Raw genomic sequence first — 21252 nt, forward strand, 5'->3', positions numbered from 1 at the left:
GAAGGAAGGTAATAATAAAGATTAAAGCAGGGATAAATAGAGACTAGAAAAATTAAAAAAAAAATCAATGACATTGAGTTCATTTTTTTGAAAAGATAAAAATGACAAACCCTTAGCAAGACTAATTAAGATAAAAAGAGAGGACTCAAATACAACAGAAATGAAAGAAGAGACATTACAATTGACATCACAGAACTAAAAAGGAATGAGACTACTAAGAATAATTATATGTCAACAAACTGGACAACCTAGAAAAAATGGATTAATTCCTAGAAACATACAACCTACCAAGACTAAATCATGAAGAAATAGAAAGTTTGAATAAACTTATAACTAGTATGGAGATTTAATCAGCAATCAAGAACCTCACAACAAAGGAAAGCCCAGGACCAGATGGTTTCACATTGTTGCTATCAAATACATAAAGAATTAAAGAAGACACAAACAAATACAGACATCCCATGTTCATGGATTGAAATAATTAGTATTGTTAAAATTTCCATAATACCCAAAGTGATCTACAGATTCAATGCAATCCTTATAAAAATCCAATGGCATTCTTCATAGAAATAGAAAAAAATTCTACAATTCGTATGAAATCACAGAAGACTACAAATAGTGAAATCAATCCTGAGAAAGAAGAATAAAGCTGGAGGAATCACACTTCCTAATTCAAAGTATATCACAAAGCTATAGTAATAAAAACAGTATGGGGCAGGCATAAAGACAGACATAGACCAGTGGGACATAACAGTGAGCCCAGAAATAAATCCAAGCATATATGGCTGACTAATATTCAACAAGGGTGCCAAGCCAATTGGGAAAGAATAGTCTTTGATGGTGCTGGAGAAACTGAAAATCCACAGGCAGAGGAATGAAATTGAACCCATATATTATACCATACACAAAAATAAATTCAAAATGGATCAAAGACTTAAATTTGAGACCTGAAACCACAAAACTCCTAGAAGAAAACATATGAGAAAAGCTTCATGACATTGGTATTAGCAACGACTTGATACCAAAAGCACAGGCAACAAAACCAAAAATAGACAAATAGGATTATGTCAAACTAAAAAGCTTCTAAACAGCAAAGGAAACAAAAGAGTAAAAAGGCAACCTATGGAATGGGAGAAAATATTTGGAAACCATGTATCTGATAAGGAGTTCATATATAAAATATATAAGGAACTCCTACAACTCAATACCAAGAAAACTAATAACCTGATTAAAAAATGGGCAGGGGCACCTGGGTGGCTCAGTCAGTTAAGCGTCTGACTCTTGATTTGGCTCAGGTCATGATCTCAGTGTTGCGGGATAGAGCCCTGAGTCGGGTTCTGTGCTAGGCATGGAGCCTGCTTAAGATTCTCTCTCTCCTTCTCCTCTGTACCTCCCCCCACCACCCCCTGCACACACATACTCTCTCTCAAAAATAAAATAAAATTAAATAAATTTAAAAAAAGAATGGGCAAAGGACTTGAATAGACATTCTTCCAAAGAAGACATGGTCAAATGGCCAATAGGTATGTGAAGAAATGCTCAACGTCACTAATTATCTGGGAAATGTAGATCAAAACCACAATGAGACATCACTTCATATCTGTCAGAATGGCTATTATCAAAAAATAAAAGGCAACAAGTGTTGGCAAGGATGGGGAGAAATTGGAATCCTCATACACTGTTGGTGGAGGTTCGAAATGGTGTAGCCTTTATGGAAAACAGTATAGAGTTCTTCCAAAATTAAAAATACAACTATGATATGTCCTAGCAATCTAACTTTTGGATATTTATCCAACGGAACTGAAATCAGGATGTCAAAGAGATATCACTGTTATGTTCATGGCAGCACCATTCACAATAACCAAGATTTGGAAACAACCTAAATGTCATTGACAGAAGAAGAGATAAAGCAAACGTGGCCTATGCATACAATGAAATACTCTTCGCCTTTACAAAGGACACTTTGCAGTATGTGACAACATGGATGAAAGTTGAGGACGCTATGTTAAGTGAAATGAGCCAGTCACAGAAAGACAAATACGTCATGATTTCACTTATATGAGGTACCTAAAATAGTCAAATTCATAGAATTGAAGAGTGGAATGGTGGTTGCCAGGGGCTTGGGGGACGGGGAAATGGGGAGTTACTAATCAAGTTTCAGTTAAGCAAGGTGAATAAGCTCTAGAGATCTGCTTTACAACATTGTACCTATAGTCAACAATAATGTATTGTGCACTTAAAAATTAGCTGAGGGTAGATCTTATGTTAAGTGTTCTTACCATAATAAAATAAAAATGAAAAAAATTTGAGGGAAAAATATGTCATTTAGCCTAAGTAAAATATTTAGGATGGATCACACCTTAATTGTGTAAATGGATATTAATGTTGATGAAAAATCTATCTTGTTATTAAAAATTTCCAACTTACTTCCATAATTTGTTCCAACTGTCATCAATCAGGAAAATTCCTGTGTTCCTAACCCACATTCCTCACGCATAAGCCTAAACTATTTTACTCCAATTTTTTGCTCAATTGCAAGGGCAATCAACTGTCACCATTCTTGATGTAATTCATCATGATTTAAAAACCGTTATTGAACTAATCTTTTCTTCCTCATGCTTAAAAACACAGTTCCTTTAAAATATTTACTTATAAGTAGGATGTATTATTTCCCCATCCACAGATGAGTTTTACTCTTTTCCTCTAAATATTTTCCAATTTTTCTTATAAAATATGGTACTTTAAACTGGAGCTAAGTAGCCTGAAACGTTAATGTATATTACGTGCATTGACCTTATTCTGTGATAGCAATACAAAAGCCAATATTCATAGTTTTAAAAAATTATTTAATTCCCCTGCAAACATTTTTAAGGCTGATGTTAACATTTCATCTCACAAATGAGAAAACAGAGACAGAGAAAATGTATAACTTGCCAAAGAGACATGGCTAACTAGGTAAGAACCAGAATTTGGAATTAATACCAGGTCTCTTACTAGAACTCTCTGGCTGTTTCCATCACACTGCGATCCTGTGTGAGTGCGGAGCTGCATAGATGTGTTTACCAGTCCCTCTTTAGGAAGATCAATGAGTTTCCCTGACAGGACATATTATTTATAGGCTCTCCACAGCTTAATGAGAAACACTAATAAGTGATCCCAAAACACTGGTGGCCATGATGTTCCACAACCTTTAAAAAGTCAACAGAAGGTACCAAGTCATCAGAAATGAGATCATATGACTCAAAATCAACATACTACATATTTGTAACTAATTTAACCATCGCATGCAAACATTATATTCACAGCTAAAGATAGTACCAGTAATTTAAGGCAATGGCACTTAAGAAGTTAATATGCAGAGAGGCAAAATGTCTTGATCAAAAGAAGCATATGCCTCTCCTTTTACCTTCCCTGGCATGGGCTTTGATGTCTTGCTTAGTGACTGGCCAGCTGGCTGCTAGCTTGATAAACAGAGAACCTTTGCACATCTCACAGGCCTTTGTGATTAGGGTCTGGCGTCCTTAAGGAGACATTCCACAGAGAGACATGCCAGAAGGAGGGGGTAAGGAAGATGGGGGAAGGAAGATTTGCTAGCTAGTGAGGACTAGGGGTGGTGAGGGAGACTGGCCAGGAAGCGTGTTGCTCCCCACAAAGCAACGTTGAGCAGAGTGTAGCAATGGGCTTTTCACTTCAAGGAGCTCAGCACGAATATTCACATTAAAGCCTAGTCACAGAATCGTCCTACCTCATCAGCCAAAATTAAATTTCCTTTGCTCCCTGCAATTCACGTACCCTTTAATTTCTCCTGGTATCACACTGCATCTGAGATCCTCTCTGACTAGTTTTGACCTAACTTGAAGTCAGTATACCCTGGCTGTCTTAGACAGTCTTCAGTAAACACAGGGAGAGGAATGTTCTCCATTCAGGATTGGCCTTGGTTGATGCTAGAATGGATTTATTGTTGCTTGTCAAAAATTGCTAAAATAAGTTTGCCATTTGAAGAACTAAAATGATTGTTCAGAAGGGACTGAAAGAGATTGCTATAAATTGCTTTGGGTAAGACAAAGACAATATGGCAGTCCTACAAAGAGTCACATGATTTTCAGGGTATCACAAATTACTTCTTGACAGAACTCTTTTATTCTGCTTCCTCTTCCCCCAAGTAGGCTAATAAACTGTTTGATGGTGAGCACGTCACGACCATAACAGGATGACTCAAAAGGGATTGAACATTTTAATAAATCTATTACTCAGTTATCAGATTATACATAATAAACATGTGGTCAAAACCAATTTTAGTGGGCTCCCTCACAGTTATCTCCATAATCTTACAAATGGTCAGTCTGTGCTAACAGCACACATTCTATAATTCATTTTATTCCTTTTGTAGCACATCACCATCAGCGGTTGAAGGGCTGGTTGTGACGCAGCCTTTCATTTCCTCAAGGCTGCCAAGCAAGAGGTGATACAAACATGAAGTTCGCAATGTACTCTCACATGAGACATGTGAGAGGCAACCCTTTTGAAAGTTTAATTTCCTTTTAAATCACCCTGCACGCTTTGATTTTAGAAAGTTACTTGAAAAAGTCTCCCACGTTATCCTGATTAATAAGACACTGAATTAATAAGAACCGAAAGGAGGATGGATGAAAGTACAGCTGGGGATCTGCATCTGTGAAAGTGTGTCCATAAGACAGCCTGAAAACGGGCTGGATGAACTTGGGTGAAGATGTGGAAGGCCTGCTCTCGGATCCTCAGGTGACCCAGACTAGGAGGGGAAGCTAGAATGACAGATGAGGCCCTCAGCATGAAAATTTATCATCCTAAGCTCTAGCACTGGACTGAACCCCCAGGATTACATTTAAGCACAGTGCATACAAACTGCACAAGTTCAAGATGAGGGAGACTTGACTTGTTGGCAGTTCATGTAATCCGGGGATTTTAATTGACCACAGAATTTTATACATACCAACATCTTGATGTAAAAGCAACACCCATTCTCTTTCCCCTCTACCCTGACAAATCCCCCAAGAATTCATCTCTGTACAATCTTTGGCTGCATTAAGAAAGGCGTGTATTCAGATCACAGGAAGGGTTGAGACTACTGTACTCTGAGTTGACTGACTGACAACTGTAGTATTATGTCCAGTTTTGACACTGACATTGACCAATCCGATGCAACTATAGTGGGAGAGATAGACCATACAGAGGACTGGAAACCACATCATTTGAAGGGGAGTTGAGGAACTGTGGATATATTTTGTAGAAGGAAAGACTCAAAGGCTCACCTATCCATACATTTGAAGAAGTATAGTACAATAGTTACAAGTATGGACTCTGGTGTCAGATGGCCTGGGCTCAGTCGTCCGCAGGATCTAGTAGGAGATGGGCACCAAACTCTGATGTTCTTTGGGAAGAGTCCTTCAAAGCCTCTCAAAGGAGAGGACGGTGCCATGTCATATTCATGTTGTAGGTATAACAGGCCTGACACATCACTGGTGTTTAACAAATGTTTTATCGCTCCTTTATAAGGACACAGTACACGAAGAACTAAGGTCTCAGAAGCAAATTACAAAGGTGGTGCTCAAGCACCTGGTAGCCGCTGGAAGGCGAATAAGAGCAGCTCATCAGTGCCTTCCCCATAGCTGGCAATGGTCGTCATGAAAATGATGTGGTGAGCTGAAATCAGAGTTGCCTCCCGGCAACTGAACAAGGGGGCAGCTTGAGTGAATGTAAACTGCCTTTTATTTTTTTTTCAGAAGAAATTTGCATTTTCTACATTGTTAGTTTCTGTGGGTCCAAGTCAATGAGGAGCAGAGTCAGCTCACAGTCGGTATCTTTCATTTCCTCTAATGTTGGCTCTCTTTCGTTGTTTTGTTCACAAACTTTGACAAAAGCATTTTTTGCCCTGATGTCATGGTATCATGCTGTTTTGTCCTCCAATGAAAATACCTGCTCTTAAAGCTTAATTAAAAAATACAGTTGTTTCCACTTGACAGCTATCAGAAGAATCTATTACTGTGTTTGTTTTCTCTTTATGTGAGATAATTTGGGGAAATGCTAGCTCCTCACTCCACAGAAGGTCACCAACTAAAATGAGATGGTTTAATTGATAAGCATTCTTTAAGGAATGTAGAGTATTCCCAAGATCCTATCCTTGCAGGGCTCTTGGCTTTGGAATGAAATCAAAGTCTTGTTAAAAGCTCAGCATCTAAATGTAGCCATTCAGAAAATAGCCATGAAAATTCCTTTTTTCCCCCTGAGCTAGCTGTTCTTTAAAGTGTTGTGAAATGTAAAATAATTTTAAACGTCTTACCCACTTAGTTCAAATTATAAAACACATACAATGTCAAAACGGGTTAGGGTTTAAGCATAACAATTATCACTTGATTATTTCGTATATATGTACACACACACACACACCCTCTCCTTAAATATCTCTCTATAAATATTTACATGGGTAGATAACACCTTCTAAGAGTCAACTGTATCACTGAGTATTATCATACAGAATGCAGGAATATATTAATATATTTCCTTGGGAACTCAGTAAGTAAGATTTTTCTGTTTTGGTGTGCTCCGTTTATTCCTTGCCTCAATAAAGTCACTGACCCCAAGGAAAACTAACAAACCAGGTTTCCAAAACAAAATTCTAAAGGTTGGGAAGTTAGGACAAGGACACACTGCGATGCTTTGATATGGAGGTAGGCATATGATCAAGAAGAAGTCTTTGAACCAAGTTTATTTCATGAGATTCTACTTCTGGGCTGCTTATATAAATGAAACTTTCCCATGCCCATCGAGTCCTGCTTATGTAATATGTTTGTTTGACATGCCCCCTCAGTTACATCATTTAAGAGGAGTCTAGTGACTTAGTACATGCTTCAGACACTCTGGCCCAGTTCCCCTCTGCAGCCTCCACTCCCTCCTCTCCCCTCTGGCTCACCATACACCAGCTATCCTCATTCTTTGTCTTCTCCCTGGTTCCCCGAGCCTCTGTCAGCTTCAGGGCGGTCACTCATCCTCTTCTCTCTGACTAAAGATCTGTCTGGTCTCCACTCATCCTCTTCATCTTGGCCTGGCTAATCCTCACCCTCGAGCCTCAGCTTCAACATCATTTTTGAAGGAAGTCCTTTTCTATGTCCTTGCCCTGCCCTGCCCTGCCATCGGTCTAGAGTAGGATCCCGGTTTATAAATTCCCACAGCGTGGTAGTCTGTCTTTTCATGGCTCTCCTCTCATCATGACTGTCACAGTCCAGGGCCTCGTGTGGTGACTCGTTTATTGTGTGGCTCCTCTCGTCGACTGTAAACGCTGGTCAGGCAGGGACAGTGTTGACACTCAGGGAGGCAAGGCCCCGGACATTGTAGATGTGCCGTGAATGCTTTTAGAATGAATGCACAGAAGGAACCCACGGAGAACCTAAAGCTACTGGTACCACGCTTCCATCCACCTGGGTGGTGCCTGACTGGAAACTTTTGGCTTGCGTTTTATTTAAGAAAGTGTCTGAATTCTTGCCCCCTTCTCTCTGCCCTCCCCCATGCCTTCCTTCTCCCCAGCACACATACCCCAGGGAGTCTGTGAAAACTGCCAATGAAAGATACTGCTTTTTACCACAGAATCTTGTCACATATCCGGGAATTTTATAGATAATACATACTTGTAGTTTTACCCCAGTGGTTCCCAGAAAGGAGAGTTGTTCTTAATGAAACTTTAATGCTCTTGCCCTTCCCATTACCGGATGATTGGTAAGACTAATGATCGAGTAAGAGAGAATCAGAAAAATAAATGGCCATAAATTAAATCCTACTATAATCTAATTCTACTGAGATTCTTCTTTCCAAAATACAAACAGTTCTATATAAGTTCTCCACTTGAACCCAAAGGTGCATTTTTCATTCAGCTTAGTGCACACCTTAGGGAAGGATACAGCTTTAAATCATGAAACGAACACATTTCCACATTTCTTCTGATAAACTAAGTGCATCTGGCACCGCCCTGTGACTCTCTACAGAATTTATAAAATGAAGAAAATATTAAAAATCAAAAGAAAAAGAAAAACATTTGTATTTCAAAAAAGGCTAACTTTTACAAATATTACCTTAGGAGAAAATAAAATATGTTTGACTTAATGCTGTCTGTAGTAAAATGACCATAGGGACAGGTCTAAATGGTTTATTAAGTAAGAAAAATTGAACATATGAAAAATTGTTCTCTCCTAGAATATTTCTAACCCACACATGTAATTTATATCATGGCAAAATTCAACACAAAAGGTCTATTGTTTTTGGCAAAATAACTTGCAAACATGCTTAATTAGGATGCAAACTGAAAGCACAGCTTAATACTGTTGACAGCCATGAGCTTCAGACAGTGATTTCTACTACTATTATTATTATTTCACTTATGGAAACATTTGAAAAGCAGTAAATATGGAATTAGAGGACAAGGTTATTAAAGAGATGTAACATTTGAATCTTATGATTCTCATTTCTGTGTCAGCATCACAAATAATAGGCTTCCAACAGCCCCACCTTGTAACAGGAATGAAAGAAATTATTTTTGCAACGAAAGCTTACTCCCATGGATATTTGAAAAAGATGTCAGCATTTAAGTTAATCAATACCTGCTTCCAGTGGGCTTTACTTTGAGAAGTGATGCCTCTTTCTGGGGAGAAGGGATAATTCTTTATACTGACATTCCTTTCCATTCACTGCAAGATGTAAATGAATGCCTCCATTAAATCGATTCCATGGTCAGTTAACATCCAAAGCAGTCTTTGCTCTATTGTAGCCCCGCATTCACCATAGGAACAGCCAGAGCCTAAAAATAAATCTGAAAGAATCTAACCCAGGGCACCATTTTCAAACGGCTAAAGCCTGCTTCTTCCAGGGCCATGACTTCTCGTTCTTGGTTTCTATAAATTATAGACTAAGGATATGGAAAGGGAGGGCCAGGTTACAGGACTGAAGGAGACAGAAGAGGAATTTGGTCATATTATCTGGATATTCTAGCTATTTCATGTATTTAAATTTCAGTAATCATTTTTAAGCGGTCATTTATGTGTGACAAAACACAAGGGTTAAAGCACTGCATGGTGTAGTGGAAAGAGTTCTGGCCTCTGGTTCACTCCCTTCCCCTTGCTGTATAACCTCAGATAAACTATTTCAGTAACTTTCAGCATTGGGCCGTAACTTCTCATTTGGTTTTCTTATCTGAAAATGACGGTTATCGTGATGGGGATCAGGCAAAATTGTGGAGTCTACAAAAATGGTTTTAATAGTATCACATGGCACAGAAGTTCAGGATATTTCTGTGATCACTTGAAAAATATATCTAACGGAGAGATCACCAATCTGAAGAGTTAAAAACTTTAGGGGTGCATGTCTGACCTGAGTTCTCCAGGCTTCCCATTTAAAGTTCTTATTTTACCTCTATAGATAGCCTCAGAGTTGTATAAAATGTGAAAAAGTTAACTAGGTATTCTATTTTATGAGACTCTATTAAACTTTTCACTGATTTATTTCCTATTATAAAATTAATACATGCTTATTGCAGGAGCTTCCAACAGCTCAGAATGATATAAAGAAAAAGGACTTTCCCTCCACTGCTGCTTGTTTTGTTTCTCTCTTTCTCTCTCACTCTCTCACTCATTCATACACATACACACACACACACACACACACACGATTCCCCATTTCCCCCTCCAGAGATATTCATTATGAAGTTTCTTTTAAAATAAAATACTTTGAAAATGGAAAACATTGCAAGACCACTTATGGATTAAAAAAAATACATTAAAGAGAAAATCTAAAATTATTTCATGCCAGTCAGGACTGGGGAAATCTCGAATTCTCTTGGAACAACAGAATGACCAATTGGTGGGTGAGGGAACTGAAACAATAACCTGTAAACAAATCGTCCAAAGTATACGGCTAGAGACAGCCCACGGCGAAGATGGAATAAAGCCTTCAAGGAACACCACCTCCTCCTCATGGTTAACAACTTGATGACGTTCTTCAACATGTTTTAATGATTATCATACCTTCCCCTTCACAAAGGATTGATTTATTATGGTTTAGATTTAAAGAATACTGGTTTCCCAGTTTTGAATCAGGCTTAGATTACAGAACACATAAAATCAATGACTTTGTTCTAGGCAAGAAAAAACACAGTGTTCATTTAAGTGCAAAAGGAACAGTCCTGGGGAAAAATTCTTCATGCTGTTCTATGTGTTCGCTGTTTCCACCACCTGCCTCCCCCTCTCACTCCTCCTCTCATCGCTGTCATCAGCACCAGCACACCTAACACTTCCGTGGCACCTTAAGATTCACAAACAACTTCACATATTATTTCTGTCAGTCCTCAAAATAATGTTGTTGGGCAGCTTTTCAATATACAATAAAAAAAGCTGAAGCTCAGAGCAGTGAAGTGACTGGCCCAAGATCTTTCACCTAGTAAAGGGATACTCGCCCAGGTTTATGATGACTTTTTTTTTTTAAAAGACTTTATTTATTTATTTGAGAGAGAGAGAGTGATGAATGAGCAGGAAGGAGAGGCAGAGGGAGAGGGACAAGCAGACTCCCCTCTGAGCAGGGAGCCCAACATAGGGCTTGATCCCAGGACCCTGAAATCATGACCCGAGCCGAAGGCAGACACTTAACTGACTGAGCCACCCAGGCGCCCTGGGTTGTGATGACTTCTAAGTGTGTATCTCCAACTCAGATCTTTCCTCTAAAGCTCCAGGACCCACATCCAATCTCCGACTCATCTGCATTTTAGTTCCAAGTGCAGTTAAATTCAGTTTCCAGGCTGAGCCCATAATATTCTCCCATAAACTTGTTTCTCCTTCAACGCTTTTCTTTTTCAGTAAATGGCGCCATCACACTTCTGGTTGCTCAAGCCAAGAACCTAGGCAGCATTTCTATCCACAACCCTTTTTCTCAACATGCCTATGTATGCTCCATCACCACATCCTGTATATTTTGCCTTCTGAAGATTTCTCAAATTTGTCCACTTCTCCTTGTCTCCATCATGAACAACATAGTCTGAGGCCCTAGCATCTCGCTTTGAAATCATTTCCATGTTATATCCTGCCCTTCCCTCACAGCCTCCCCTCCACGCATTCTCCACTTGGCAGCCAGACTGATCAGGTAATTCCTCTGCTTAAAATCTTTTGTTGGCTTCATAGCGCTCTTCAGATAAAGATAAGAATCCTTAGTGTGGCCTATAAGAGCTGGTATGATCTGACCCTGTCAATTGGCAAGATCAATGAGTGGTTTCCATAGTTTCAGGATATCATGATGTATTTAAAAAAATAAGTGAATAGTTAAGCTTCTGTGTTTATATAATGCATAACATTTAATGACTTAAGTGCACTGATTAATTGTAGAATGAAGTTTACACTTGTAGATTTTTTTAAAGCATTATTAACATACAACCATATGTAGATCTTTGTGACTTCTTTCTTAAATAGAACAAATTCATTTTATAATATGATAGGAATTAAAATACATGCCCAAATATATGTAATAAAATATATAATAATTTATATAATTTATTTCATTGTGTGTATGTGATTTCTATCTGTCTCAAGACTAGATAGCCGAAGAGATGGAGGCAGCGACTCTTCTCCCATGTTGTATGGAGTACTCATCTCAGAGTCTAAAAAACAGGGTCAACTTCATGCATTTGTGACTTGTGCAGTTACCCAGGGCCTGCACTTAGAAGAGCTCGGTTTATTGCCTTACTATTTGGTCTTGAAATTCTTAATAATTTTTGAACAAGGGTCCTACATTTTCATTTTGTCCTGGGTACCACAAATTGTTTAGCCCATTCCTGCTAAAAAGAATCTCAATGTATTAAGAGTCAAACTCTCTCATGTCATTCAGCCCAAAGTATCTATTGCATTTGATTTCTGTGATTTCTCGACAGAAGGAGGGCTCTGAGGACCACTGGAGTCAGAACTGACAGTCAGTGAGGGAAGGGTGTCTATATACTGTGGTCAATCACAGATTTCAGGCCAACCAAACAAGCTTCTACTCAATAACTGAGATTTCCAAATACAGTGAAATGTGTTTAACAACTTTGGCTAGTGGATGAGGCCAAACCAACAGATGGTTAATGTGGAACATCCCTTGGCTTCAGCTGCTACTTAAGATAAGTCCTGACCCAGAATATGGGGGATCGCTGGGCAAAGGTAGGTATAATCAACTTTACTGAAGAGTCTGGTGGTAGCCGTATTAGAAATCTTTTTATGGTTTGTAAAAATCCATCAATAGTTTTGTACTAAGCAAAATAAAAAACTGAACCCCTGTGGGAAATTGTCTGCATGTGCAAAATGTGTCACCAGTTGGTGCTTCCAGGATCGCAATTTTCAATGCAAGCAAGCAATATGATGGTGGGGGGAAAGTGTGCTGTTATAGATGAAAAGAGGCTGGGTTTAAAGCACATCATGTGCTACTTTTATCTTGCAGAAGTTGAAAGGCTGTTAACATCTGTAAATTACCATTAAAATATATTTATAATTATTACTACTTTGCATGAAAAGTGATGATCCTTAAAGAGTTGGTTACCCCTTACCCTAGTTAACTTAGGTGAATTTAAAAATTAATATCTAGGTAAAATTTAAATTTTAGGCTGATAATTTCCCCCCAGAGCTCAAAATTTATTTAGGATATGAAAATTTCAACTTTCTTGGGAAAGTTGTTTCTGAGGTTAAAAAAAGTAAGTGATAACACAGTTTCTAAAAGCTTCTGTTAGTGATAAATGGGAAGCATTCAGGTGTCACGGTGCATATTTCAAGGAAATGAATTTTGGTGTCAGAATTGGGTTCAAGTCTCTGCTCTTAACTACTTAACAATTTACTTGATCTTTCTAAGCCTCAGTTTCCAATTCCTAAATAGGGATAATGACACCCCATGAATAAGGCTAACGGGGGGATCAGATTCAATATGAGTGTTCAGTGCAGTGACTAGCACATGATGAGTACTCTACAGATGTAGCTATCATCACTGATGAGATTGTTCCTCCAGGATTATAATCTATTAAATAGTTACCTTATTGACAGGAATAATGTTTTTGACATTGTAGTAGAAGCCAAAATAAACCATGTTGAAAACCCCGTGACGTCCCAAAGTTGCTGTAAATCCTTTGTTGAGGCCCTGGAGTCCCAAGCCTTCCTTCTTAATGATGTGTCTTGCATAACTCATCGTGGATGGTTGCTGCAGGAGAGAGAAGCAAAGCCAGAGAGATCATCTTTGAGACCGTGAAATAGAGTAAATTACCATTTTAGCTTCCCTTCAAGCCGGAATTATTAGGGACTTTTTTTTTCCCCCAACATGAATAATCATGCCTAGATCCATGCTTTTAAAATTAGGAAGCCCCAAAAGTAAACAAAATTGCATGCATGCAGGTCTTCAAGGGAAGATTGCTGTTAAAAAAAAAAAAAAACCACACCTTTGGTGGAATTAGTGAAACTAATGTCATGTAATACCTATCATTACTACCTACATGTAAATAGCTGTATCCAATTCTGGATTACCCAAGTAATGGAGGGGATTAGCCATACAGGTAAACTGGTAATCCATAACTGCATAATCCAAAAGGAATTTACATTTGGTTCCTGAATCCAGCATAGCTACTTTTCTAATTATGTTTTTCTGAAGTGAATGTTACAAGTAGTCTTGATTTCACTGCCTCAAGAGTTTAAACTGGCACTAGGTTAGAAATTGGGTGTGGATAAATAAAATCTTAAAAAAAAAAAAAAAAGACACCTGGGTGACTCAGTCAGTTAAGCATCTGCCTTTCAACTCAGGTCATGATCCCAGGGTTCTGGGATCGAGCCCCACGTCGGGCTCCCTGCTCAGTGGAGAGCCTGCTTCTCCCTCTCCCTCTGCCTGCCTCTCTGCCTACTTGTGCTCTCTCTCTGTCAAATAAATAAAATCCTTAAAAAAAAAAAAAAGAAAAAAAAAGAAATCGGGTGTGGATAGTTGTCTGTAGACTTCCTCAAGAGGGTGTACAATTAATGTGTGTATCACTCGTTGTGATAAATGACAAATCAGTGGCACTGGGGGTCGTGGGTTACCTTTAATTTACTTCTTTCCAGCCCTCCAGTTGACGACCCAAACTTGAAATACCCTGACTGCTGGACTCCAGTCTATCGCTACTTTTGGAACATACTACAGAGCTTACTAGAGTTTACAAGAACAACAATTCACGTGGGGTTCAATAAAAAGCTGAATGATTGCGTCCTTTCGGAGACACAGTACAAGGGATATCTCTACTTGTTAAATTTTGACTGAATAGGAAATAAGGGAAAATGCTCAGTACTTAATTTTTTTTTTCCCATGAGGCAAGCACTGACGTGGCATTTGTTTGATTTTTCCCTGGAGCAGGTTGCTGGAGTGGTCTGCAGTCTGATGTGCTTTCTGACTAAAAGTGTTTTCTTATCATGTGCAATTAAGGTTGTATCAGCAGAACAGAGAACAAATCCAATCAAGCCTTTTCATCCAACTTGTATTTATAGCTATGTAATTAACATGATACATTTAAATGAGCTTGTTTATATAGTAAATCCTATAGTTTTTGCTGATAAATGTTTTAAAAACTCTTAACTACAATACTACACTCAACTTCATCTTTTCACTTAAGAAGATTAATTACAATACATTGCATTAAGCTTTTAAGGAAACCTTTTTTTGTAACAGAAAAAAAACACATGAGAATATATCTTAAAATAATAAAAAAACATTTCATATAGGAAAACCAAAAATTCTCAGAAGGTTAAAGTTCACTCTCTGCTCTACAAAATGGGGCTTTTTTTGTTTGTGTTCTGGCACATTGACTATCAACACAAATTATTTTGGTTTTCAAAATAGACTTGGGGATAAGTTGAGCAGAAGTTCATTTCTGTTGGAAAGACTCTGGAAGTGCTGAGCAAACTGCCTAGGCTCTGCTCCCCTGCTCGGAGGAAGGCAGCCAGAGGGCAGATTTTGAACTCAAGTGCCCGGGTGAGCTTGAACTCTAGTTGTGAGTCATTAAGTAAAATCAGAGAGTAGCACAGTAGTTAGAAATAGCTGGTTGTCTTTCTCTGCTTGATTTATTTCACTTAGCATAAGCCCCTCCAGTCCCATCCATGTTGATGCAAATGGTGGGTATTCATCCTTTCTGATGGCTGAGTAATAGTCCATTGTATATATGACCACATCTTCTTTATATAAGGAATATATAAGGAATAAGGAACATAAGGAATAGCGTGGAGGACCACAGGGGAAGGGAGGGAAAATGGAATGGGAAGAAATCAGAGAGGGAGAAAAACCATGAGAGACTCTGGACTCTGGGAAACAAACTGAGGGTTACAGAAGGGAGGGAGGTGGGGGGATGGGGGGATGAGGTAGCTGGATGACCGGTATTAAGGAGGGCAATGTTTTGTGATGAGTACTGGGTGCCATACACAACTAATGAATCGTTGAACACTAAAAAAAAAAAAAGAAATAGGGGGTTGGAGCCAGACTGCTCCAGGTTTGAGTCTCAGCAATCCCACCTGCTAGCCTGGGAAAGGATTTTATCCACTCTGATTTATCCCCACTTTACTTATATGTAAAGTAAGAATAATAAGAGAAAAAGAGAATCTTCCTTGTAGGATTGCTGTGATGGTAACTAAGTCAATGGATTTTTGTCCTCTGTAAGCATTCACTACATATTAGCTGATAATAATAACGGCAATAGTGCTGATAATAATAAAAATAGTTCAAATAATAAAATAACAGGTAATTTCTTTGTTAGCTGAAGACAATGGCATTAAAAAGGGCGGAGGCTGATTTGAGGGACATGAAGGGCATGTATAACTAGCCTCTTCCTTTTCATTCCTCTGTCTGTCCTTTCCTTTTCCCAGAGCCCTGGACCCTTGTGTCCACCAGAAATGCATCATGCAAGACAAAAAGGTCTACTTAGTCTGAGGCCTAATCAAATCCAGTCTCTGGGCTAGAGAGCTCCTCCAGGGAGCTTCCTCACCCCAGGGCCTTTCTTCTCTAGAGCAGTAGATCCTGTAAAATGGCCTCTTCCCTATCCCTTAGAATTAACATCCTCGGTAAGAATTCTCCACTGGGTAAGTCTGTGGGCTCTAGAAGCAAGGCCGCGTGGGAGCAAAGTTTGGGAACAAAAAAGTCACCAATTGGGCCTCCACCTCACACAGCTTACAGCCTGGAGAGCACAACTGTGTGTGTAACCAGGTACCTGGAACACAGTGAGTGCTCATCAATGTGAGCCATTATCACATCTGTCTGGCAGTTTACACATATCACGTGATTTATCCTCTCAACAAGGGTGTGAGATTTCCATTTGATGGATGGGGAAACTAAGGTTGTGTTACTTGCTCAAGATCACAGAAGTAGTGCCGAAGCTCAAACTGAGGCCTCTCCCGCTCCAAGTCCATACTTTTATCCTCTGCATGGGTTTGCCATTGTAACACATCTGATTGCTTTTCTCAATCTTGTAAGGTGGGCAGCAGGTATATTTTCCTTATTTTGCAGGTGAGAAAACCAAGGACTGTTAAGTAGCAGGCCTAAAGTAAAAATGCTGGTAAATAGCTTAAGCAGGATTCTGCATCCGGTGTGGTTCTCATTCTGTGGGCTTATTCTTGTTCTACATATGTGGTAAGAGTTTCAGAGTTTAATAATCCAATTGATACAGGTAACAGATACATCATAACCCAAATATATTTTTCTTGGGGCCTTGTGATAGAGAAAAACCTGAGTTCTTCTCTAATTCCCCATAAAGAGAAGTGTGCTTTTTGCTTCATTCAGCAATATTGTGTCACACACATGTAAGCAAATATTTAATTAGAAAGGCAAAACATGACTTCCACTGGGATGCTTAAATAGGAAAATACAGAATCATTTTGACTAGATCTCTGTAAACACAAGGAATTTTACTAAACTTATTTGATTACTGGGCTTCCATTTCAAAACAAAAATGGTGACTGATTAGCATCATCAGCCAAATGATTCCAATACTATCCAACCCAGCAGGTCACCTACCAGTTCAGTTTCCTTCCAACATTCAGATTCACTGCAATTTTCATATTTGGTTACCAGTTGTGGGCCAAATTGCATGATAAAACTTTCCTAGATGTATTCTTCATCGACTGCACCAGAATGCAAGTGGGGGAGCATAAATGGATTGGAATGTAGCTTATACTGTAATATCACACTGCTCTCCACACTGGTTTATCGAAATGCTCAGTTCACGGGTACCTGCCAGAGTATTTCCATTTGACGTAACTCAAAGTCTTTAGGTTTCATTTTAGCTATGGCCCACTGCTACTTCTGGGAACTCTCTGTTCTTTCATGCATTCATTTCTTCAACAAATACCTGTTGTGTGCCTAGTAGGTGCCACGTGCTGTGCTAAATGTCTCATGCAGGACTTTGCTCATAGTCTAGAAATTTAAATACTTTTGCTTTGGTTTTTATTCAGGGAGATAGGCCGATGATTTTCAGATCCACCCATGAGAATCTTCCACAATGGTTATGAAATACGGAATCAAATTTCTGTTTTAAAAGTCCTTAAGAGGCTTAATTAAAGAGAAGATTCTTTGCGCCACTCCAGGGCACTGATTCCTTACTCACGGAGAGTCCAGGATTACCAACAAATCACGGAGATGACTTATGGCAGCCTGAGCTATTTTGTTTGGAGTTCTTCCATCCAACTACTGACCATAGCTGGCTCTGATTAGCTTGTGAGACCACAGACTGAGGTGTAGGCAGCAGGCATTGTTCTCTGAGTAAATAGCTATCAGAGTATGGCCAATAGGTAGAGACACGGGGTGTGTGTGTCCATGAATTTCCTCCATCCCCGAAGCCAGAGAAGAGCTCTAGGCACACCATGTCAAAAGGCAGCACGCTCCACATGCGTTCCTTTACTTGCTTCCCAGGGCAAGGTGAATTCTGTTGTGTTTTAGAGCCAATGGACGAGGGTGTTGCATTGAATTTCATCACATGGCTGGAAAGCAAACCGGATGAGACTTTTGCACAATGGAGTGAGTGTCCATATCTGGGCCTTCAGAAAAATACTGCTTTGTTAAAAAAGAGGCGATCCAGTTGCTGCATTTAGGCAGGAAAATACCCTGGTTCCTCAGGAGATAGAAGATCACTTATGTTTTTCATTACTCAAATAAATTCTTGCAGCATTTTCATAAATTTGGAAAAAAAAAAAGAAAAAAGAAAAAAACCCCTTCCTTTTATTTGAGAACAAAATGTAAGTGAAAGAAGAGGAATTGGGCTCAAAAATCCCACAGTTACACTTCGCTTTCGCTGAGATATTTCACTAATTCATCATTATAGCTTATTCTAATAGGGCAAGATTATGGACAAAAAGACACGCCAAATACAGTTATGCTCTATCTAGAGTTTATGTTTGATGAACGGGTCTATTTTTTAAACAACCTGTGAGTGGATGGTAATTTGCCATAAACGAACTTTCCCAGACGCTGCGCCACACAGCTCCTCTACCCCATGCTGCGGCGCGGTAGAAGGGCCCACGCGGCGGTGACCGCTCGGAAACACCTGGCACCGCGGGGGGAGCCTTTGCTTTTTCCTGGTTCCAGAAACACTCCTGACTTTCCCTTAAGTTTCACGATCACCCACATTTCTCCATCCCAATAAAAGCAGTGCGGTTGCCTAGAAAGAGAACTCGATGTTAACGTTCGGTTCCTAAGAGCTACCACTTTCATTAGGCGTTATTTTCCCTATCTATAAAACCGGGAGAAAGCCACCTACCGTACAGGGGTGGGGGGGCGGAATTTGAAATACCAAGTATGTGTGGGCATTGGAAAAAGTGGAAGGATGCATAAGCAGTTACCAAAGCACTGGGGTGAGAGGGGAGTGTGGGTGAAAATCAACGGTTTTTTCTTTATACAGCTTTGTATTGCTTGATTTGTGGGGGGGGGAAACACTGTAATACTTTTACTATTTGAAAAATTATATAAATTGAAAAAATCAAATAAAGGAAAAAACATGTAAGGCATCTTACACAGTATCTGGCATATAGTAGATGTTCTGTAAATGGTAGCTATTATCATTACTTCAAAGTCTCCACTCTGCAAGCAAAACTCTAGAATTCCTGGCACAGCTGAATGGAAGACTGAAGTCTATTTTCTGTAAATGATAATAGAGACACAACTTGGCTGCTGCCTTAGCTATTGTTGAAAGATAACTATAGGAATGCATTCATAGACATAATTCACTTTTCTGCCCACAAGCATCATAGACTGGAAAGCAATAATTTAGGTACTGAACAGTTTCCAGGCAGTGTTTCACATGGCAATGCAGGAAAAATCTGAACTTAACTCAGTACCTCAACACAAACGTTGACATGTCCTGAAGCTGGCTTCTCACACTGTCCGTAAACAGAGCCACACGCTCGCTCTCTAACTCAACTTCCCTCTTTCTTGAAAGAGATTCATCATAAAATGCGGTCCTTCTATTTACTTTATGTTGACTCCACATACTATAAGTTTAAACATTTGTTAATTGCCTATGGAGAAAATAATCACTAAGCTTGGTGATCTCATATATGATCTAATTGATCTCTATTAGATTACCAAGCTCCCAGAAGAAAGTGTGTAGAATTATATCTAGTGGTGTTTATCCAAAACCAGAATCAAACCCTGAATTAATTTTTTAAAAAATCCCTATCTTCAAAGAGTCTACCATCAATGACACATTTGCTATCTGTTCATTGCACCTTAAAATTTCAATCAAATCATAAAGGTAGAAGACTAATTATTCTTTTCTTGGGTTGAACATCTTTAAAGACTAAATAGAGGGAAACAGGCTTTTGCAATTCACTTAAGCCTTAGTTTCATATTTGGGGGTGAGAATGATTATGTTCATATGTAATGTAGATAAAAATGAGTAGAAGGAAAACCTGTCCCCCATCCACACATCAGAGACAAATCCTATAGACCTCAAGGGAAGGAAAACATAACCCATTAGCCAAATAATAACTTTGAAGTAGATTTCAAAGTGGAGAGAAAAACTGGGAAACAATTCATCCAAGATTTTGCTCCTGGGGAGAAATTCACATTTTCCAGGCTTGCAGAGAGCATGCCAGCCAAGCACCACTTGGCTTAGCACAAGTGATAGGGGACTTCTAGGTCTTATAAATATATAGATTAAAAAACGATGCACCCAGTTAGAGGGGAGAAAGGTCCTATAAGGACAACAAGCTATAAAGTCACACTTTCGGCAAGATTGGATATGGAATCATCTCCAGTAGAAAAATCCTCGGGCAAGCCTAGTCCTAAGCCAAAGAGACTACAAACCAGAACAACACTTTGCTTGGGTTTAGTTTGAAGGACGGGGGGAAATTTGGGTCTAGCCCGATTTTATTTGAACATGTTTTTATACCCACTGAACCAAACCAGAGCATGACAAAGCTGTGATTACTTTGCTCCCCACAGAAGGTCAAGCATATTTAAATTAGAGACCGGTTTTCTTTATTCACTGTGAATTTTAAGATGCTGGCCAAGATTCTGGTATTGGAATTGTAGGAAGTGTGGCAAGGATTATAGTCTTTGACTGATATGCTGGTAATTTAAAAAGTAGAGGCAAGACAAGCACACCTATTGAAATCCTTGACACAGAAGCTGGAAGGGGATGAGGGAAGTATCAGGAACCAAATGAACCACAGTTTCTTTGTATTTTTAGAAGAGTTTATGGCTAAACTGAGCAGGAAAGCATATTTTATGGGTAACATACTTCTGACTGGCTAGAGAATCAAGCCTAGATCACAGAGGGGAGAACCCTTCCAGCCGGAGCCAGCAAGTCACCTGCCGTTCCTGGAAATCCTCATGGGAATCGCACTTAGGGCTCCAAGAATATCACAGACGCGGCCTCTGCTCTCAGCCAGTCCTGCTCCTGGACCCCAGCCAGAGGGGCCCCCCGTTCAGGAACCCATTCTTCAGGGGGCCCCATTCTGGGCCTCTGCCAGCGATGCCCTTCCCACAGGACTGAGGGGGATATCTGCCTACTTCCCTCAACCTCCTTCTAGACTTTGCTCTGTGTTCCCTGAGACTGTGGCAGTCCCCGCCCTTCATCTTTCCCACCCTATCACTGCCTACAAGACGTTAAGTGTAGTATTTTTTTTAAAGATTATTTATTTATTTCAGAGAGCGAGAGCGCATGGGGGGAGGGGCAGAGGGGGAGAGAGAGAGACTCCTGAAGCAGGCTCCCTGCTGAGCGTGGATCCCAGC

The 21252-nt window shown here is 39.5% G+C and overlaps 1 protein-coding gene across 1 annotated transcript in view; it reads right to left on the reverse strand.

Moving 5' to 3' along the window:
* Positions 1 to 21252, reverse strand: part of SLC25A21 (solute carrier family 25 member 21) — a 141621-nt gene that overhangs the window by 10533 nt on the left and 109836 nt on the right. The window contains exon 6 of the mRNA XM_032404574.1: positions 13057 to 13221. Within this exon, the coding sequence (XP_032260465.1) occupies positions 13057 to 13221 (165 nt within the window). The remainder of the gene's footprint in view (positions 1 to 13056; positions 13222 to 21252) is intronic.

This window comes from Phoca vitulina, unplaced genomic scaffold, assembly GCF_004348235.1.
Source record: "Phoca vitulina isolate PV1807 unplaced genomic scaffold, GSC_HSeal_1.0 scaffold7, whole genome shotgun sequence".
NCBI classification, from domain to species: Eukaryota; Metazoa; Chordata; class Mammalia; order Carnivora; family Phocidae; genus Phoca; species Phoca vitulina.